General features: G+C 37.3%; 1 protein-coding gene across 1 annotated transcript; it reads left to right on the forward strand.

Moving 5' to 3' along the window:
• The first annotated feature begins 1,153 nt into the window (after window positions 1-1,153).
• Window positions 1,154-5,381, forward strand: LOC108702185 (interferon alpha-G). Its single transcript, XM_018237692.1, has 5 exons — window positions 1,154-1,288; window positions 3,691-3,774; window positions 3,860-4,009; window positions 4,091-4,174; window positions 5,265-5,381. Exons 1-5 carry the CDS (start codon window positions 1,154-1,156, stop codon window positions 5,379-5,381), a joined length of 570 nt encoding a protein of 189 aa, XP_018093181.1.
• Window positions 5,382-5,703: the final 322 nt, after the last annotated feature.

Genomic DNA, 5,703 nt, shown 5'->3' on the forward strand with positions numbered 1-5,703 from the left:
TCACATGACTTGGGGCAGCTGGGAAATTGACAATATGTCTAGCCCCATGTCAGATTTCAAAATTGAATATAAAAAAATGTGTTTGCTCTTTTGAGAAATGGATTTCAGTGCAGAATTCTGCTGGAGCAGCACTATTAACTGATGCGTTTTGAAAAAAAATGACATTTCCCATGACATTATCCCTTTAGTAGTAATTTATTATTTTTGTGGGGCCAGCTGATCGGGGTGCAGGTCTGGGCCGGCGGGTCCCATGAGGGCTGGAGGCCACTGGGTTTTAAAAAAAAAAATGTTTTCCCATGACAGTATCCCTTTAATGAAAAATAACTAGAAATAAAAACTGCAAACACTAGATACATTGTTATGGAAAAATAGTACAATACAAGGGGTGATAACCGAACGACAATATTTTCATTTTCGGATGTCAGACTATTGTGTAAAACACAGCAAAAAACAATGTGGCATTGCAGTGATGTAAGAATCCTGTTGTCTCAATCCCAACAGAGGGGAAATGAGAAAATATAAGATAAGTGAAAATAAAACCACAGTAGAATCCAGAAGAGAACTCCTCCCCCCCGCTTGTGTTCAAAAACACTAATAGATTTTAGAGGTCAATGAGATTTTCACTTTTTAAACATCTCTGTCCCGGTTGAAGACCCAGTATAAGAAGCAGGTTGGGAAGATGAGGGGCATTAGAGACAAGAAGATCAACATTAGTTTGGTAAGTGGCACTTTCCTGCTTTGCTGAAATGTAGAGAATATATATATATATATATATATATTGGGGTATGTGTAGCTTTTACAGGCGATACCAGAACCATTTGATTAAATGGAAAGATTTATAAAAAAAAAACTTATTCTATAAGGTGTCATCATTAATAAGATATGGACATTAGTGTTGGGCGAATTTATTCTGCGTATCAATTTGCGAAACCGCAGCGAAAATTCGCCTGCATCAAAAAATTGGATGCCGGCGTCCATTTTTTGGACACCGGTGCATTTTCAGCAGCGAATTTGCGCCGGCGTCCAAAAAACGGACACCGGTGTCAAAAAATGGCCGCCGCTTCGTGAATTTTTCACCGAAACGCCCCAAATTCGCCCATCACTAATGGACATCCAATTTTCTGTTGACGAGTTCTTTCTCATTCTAGGGAACATGTGTCACATGGGTCAGTGGTCAGTGCTGCTCCTGCTCAGTCTCACGTCTATTGTCCATTCCCAAAGCTGCAAATGGCTTCACCCCCAGCAAGAATATCTCAACTCACAGATCCTGAAGGCTTACAATCAAATGGTAAGTTTCAAAGTCTGCTTCTCTTTTTAAAGGTTGAAAGATTTGGATCGCAGACTCCATTAATAAAAATCGTTTTATTGGTCGATGACCAAAGTCCCATTAGTCAAAGTCCGGCCTTTTTGTTTATTTTTTCACTCTGTGCCCCTGACGAAGACCAATGTACGGTCGCAACGCGTTGGGCAAGTGCTACGACTATAATAATAAAATTATTTTTATTAATTGTGTGATCCAAATCTTTCAATTTTGTTCAAGTATATAATGGAGACTTAATGGGCAGCCTCCTATTGGATTGCACCTCGTTTTTAAATAGAGTGTGGGCCCTCTAATCCCTTTTTTTTAATTTTTGGGCGAATGTACGAATTTCCAGCGAAATGTGCAAAACGGCAAATAATACGCGAAAAATTTGAGAAACACAAATTTCTGATACTCGCGTCAATTTTGATTCCAGTGTTAAAGTTAATGGGCGTCCAAATAATGTTGACTCAAGGCGGTTTTGACGCGATCGACTTTTCCGATGCGGGTCCAAAATTTTTTGACACTGCCGAATTTTCACGCAAATTCACGCATGGAAGGAAAAAAACAGCAGCACACCGGATCCAATTGAAGTAATGTGCAAAATTCAAACTTTTATTAAGCCGATATGCAAAGGCAACGTTTCGAGCCCAACCGGCCCTTTATCAAGCTTGATAAAGGGCCGGTTGGGCTCGAAACGTTGCCTTTGCATATGGGCTTAATAAAAGTTTGAATTTTGCACATTACTTCAATTGGATCCGGTGTGCTGCTGTTTTTTTCCTTGAATGATATTTTGGCCCAAGGACAGGAGTGGGTCTCACAGTTCAGCACCTGGCACTGCGAAAGCGGATACTGGAGGGGTGAGCACTCTAATTTCGTGATTGCAAATTCACGCATGGTGAATGTATTCGCACATCAGTATCACTACATGTACTGTGCATGTAGTACAGGTATGGGATCCATTATCTGGAAACCCGTTACTCAGAAAGCCACAAATTACGGGAAGGCCATCTCCCATAAACTCCATTTAGATCAAATAATTCTAATTTAAGGAAAAGATCCAAATGTAAAGATCCCTTATCCAGAAAACCCCAGGTCCAGAACAATAACTTGTTCCATACCAAATATATATATTTGCCAGTTAGATTCTGTTTTTTAAAGGGCCAAAACCTCATAAGGCTAAAAACTAACACAGGGGCTTTTCCTTTAATACCCTTATTATAGGGTAATATGTATGTTGATATAATTTTATGGTGTCTCTCTGCTATGACTACATTTTGGGGTTGGTCCTGCTAATGTTATTCAGATATGGGATCCGTCATGCAGAAACCTGTTATTTAGAAAGTTCCGAATTACAGAAAGTCCGTCTTCCATACACTCTATTTTATCCAAATAATCCACATTTTTAAATACTATTTCCTTTTTCTGTGTAATAATAAAACAGTCGCTTGTACTTGATCCCAACTAAGATATAATTAATCCTTATTGGAAGCAAAACAAGCCTACTGGCTTTATTTAAAGGGATACTGTCATGGGAAAAAACATTCTTTTCAAAATGAATCAGTTAATAGTGCTGCTCCAGCAGAATTCTGCGCTGAAATTCCATTTCTCAAAAGAGCACACAGATTTTTTTATATTCAATTTTGAAATCTGACAAGGGGCTAGATATATTGTCAATTTCCCAGCTGCCCCCAGTCATGTGACTTGTGCTCTGATAAACTTCAATCACTCTTTACTGCTGTACTGCAAGTTGGAGTGATATCACCCCCTCCCTTTTACCCAACAAAAGAACAATAGGAAGGTAACCAGCTCCCTAACACAAGATAACAGCTGCCTGGTAGATCTAAGAACAAAACTCAATAGTAAAATCCAGGTCCCACTGAGACACATTCAGTTACATTGAGAAGGAAAAACAGCAGGCTGCCAGAAAAGCATTTCTCTCCTAAAGTGCAGGCACAAGTCACATGACTGGGGCAGCTGGGAAATTGACAAAATGTCTGGCCCCATGTCAGATTTCAAAATTGAATATAAAAAAAAATCTGTTTGCTCTTTTGAGAAATGGATTTCAATGCAGAATTCTGCTGGAATAGCACTATTAACTGATGTGTTTTGAAAAAAACACGTTTCCAGATGACAGGATCCCTTTAATGTTTACATGATTTTATAGTAGACTTAAGGTATGAAGATATTACCGAAAGATCCATTATCTGGAAAGCCCCAGGTCCCGAGAATTCTGGATAATAGGTTGCAAAACTGTACCTTAATAATGATGATATATTATAATATTGGCATTACAAAAAATACATTTATTTTGGATTTCATACATGTTCAGGGAAAATATTTAATTACTAATCATTTATTTAATAATTAAAGTGCTCTTTTTGTTTCAGAACAATTTAGAAGAAAGTGATAAGACTTGTCAAGAGTATCCTACTGAGCTCCCTTATGAAGAGAGAATCAAAAATGTCTTACAGGTAAAATATGTCTGTATAGTCAGGTGCAGTAGAGATCACATCAACCATAAAGTTCTATTAAGCAATAACACTGTGTATCTTACAGGTGGAAACTGCAGCTCTCGCTGTTAGAGAAGTTCTCAATGAAACCATCAGGTTCTACAGGAAACACCATGAGAGTATGGGGTGCAAGCAACAAGCCTGGGAAAGGTTTCAGCAGCTTCTCTACTATCAGATTCACCAACTGGAGGGCTGTGTAAGTATTCTCTATTGTTTATTGTGTTCTAAGGATACATTTTTGCTATTGACAAAAACATAAACAAAGTCATCTTTTCAGATCCCAGAGATGGCAGAGAATCATCTGATAAAAGAAGCAATATCAGAAGAATTTCATCTGCTGGAGAAGATGGTCCTGGAGAAGGTAAGGAGCCCATGACAAAAGACCATTATATATTGAGTTTCTCATCAGTAATAGTAACACAATTCCAATTTCCAATTCTAATTTGCAGCGGCAAGTGGAAAATATTCTTCTTCAGAAAAGCAGAAGGAAAAGTATTAATTAAAGGATAATTAAACCTTTAAAATAAGTGAATGTAAAATTGATGAGAGTGCTATTCTAAGCACTTTTGCCATTTAGATTCATTATTTCTTTATTTTTAATTCCAAGATATTAAAGGATACATGTACTGTTAATATGAATGAATTTTGTTCCAACAGCGCCACCTGCTGGTCAGTTTCCCACCAGTCTGACCACCAAGTAGTCAAGGAAGTTGTCAGGAGAAAGAAAGAGGCTGCTCTGATGTTCTTCTGCTTAGGAAAGATTTGAGAAAGGTTTCTAGTTTTATTCCTAAGCAGAAGAACATCAGAGCAGCCTCTTTCTTTCTCCTGACAACTTCCTTGACTACTTGGTGGTCAGACTGGTGGGAAACTGACCAGCAGGTGGCGCTGTTGGAACAAAATTCATTCATATTAACAGTGCAGATTTCCCTTAATATCTTGAAATGAAAAAGGAATACATAATGAATGTAAATAACAAAAGTGCTTAGAATAGCACTCTCATCAATTTTACATTCACTTATCTAAAAGGTTTACTCATCCTTTAAGCAGTTTAAGTTTCTCATCGATCTGTACAACCAAAACTATTTCTACATTACATTACTCATTCAGCAGTGTTGTTTCTTGTTAAAGATCTCTAATTTCAAAACGTTATTCTGCTAAATTTAAATTTACTTCAACCAAAGGGCATCTTTGCTTAGAGAAGGTCAATACAACGAGACAGTTATGGAATGTGGAATAAAGAGACATACAATATACTGTACATAAAAATGCAACATTGTGTAGCTGTAATTGAGTAATAGTAATATTAATGGGTGCGGAAACAGTCCTGCTCTCTGGACAGGTATAAACCAATCAACTGTTGTCCATCCCAACAATGTCCTACAAAGAAAATGTACACTTCTTCTTTATCTTCTCCTTATACGTAACAAATTCTTTCTTGTACTCATTTCCAGGACAATTCTGCTTGTGTCTGGGTTTTTATCAGTTCGGAAATCAGAAGGAATCTACAACTGGTTCTGCAACTCTCCTCTCGCTTCAGAAGGCAGCACTTGTTACAGAGGACTCAGTAGGGCACCAACCTCATGGAACCATTAGATCTTCCTCGCTGATGTCTTCAACATGGAGATTTCCCTAGAGACCTTTATATACTATCCATTATATTATTTATTTAAATTATGCCTTTGTAACTCCCATGGGTTCAATATTTATATATTTATATTTTGAAATAAAAACTATTCATAATATGTGTGTGATCCTTTAAATTGTCCTTAAAGGGGAAGTAAAGTGTAAAATAGAATAAGGCTAGAAATGCTGTATATTGTATACTAAATACTGTATAAACATGAATTACTGCACCACAAGCCTAATCAAACAAATGATTTATGCTTTCAA

This window comes from Xenopus laevis, chromosome 9_10S, assembly GCF_017654675.1.
Source record: "Xenopus laevis strain J_2021 chromosome 9_10S, Xenopus_laevis_v10.1, whole genome shotgun sequence".
NCBI lineage: Eukaryota > Metazoa > Chordata > Amphibia > Anura > Pipidae > Xenopus > Xenopus laevis.

Coding starts and splice junctions, on each gene's coding strand:
- LOC108702185 (XM_018237692.1), top strand. CDS start 1,154: ATGTGTCACATGGGTCAGTGGTCAGTGCTGCTCCTGCTCAGTCTCACG. Junction 1,289..3,690: donor TGAAGGCTTACAATCAAATG/GTAAGTTTCAAA, acceptor TTTTTGTTTCAG/AACAATTTAGAAGAAAGTGA. Junction 4,010..4,090: donor TTCACCAACTGGAGGGCTGT/GTAAGTATTCTC, acceptor TCATCTTTTCAG/ATCCCAGAGATGGCAGAGAA.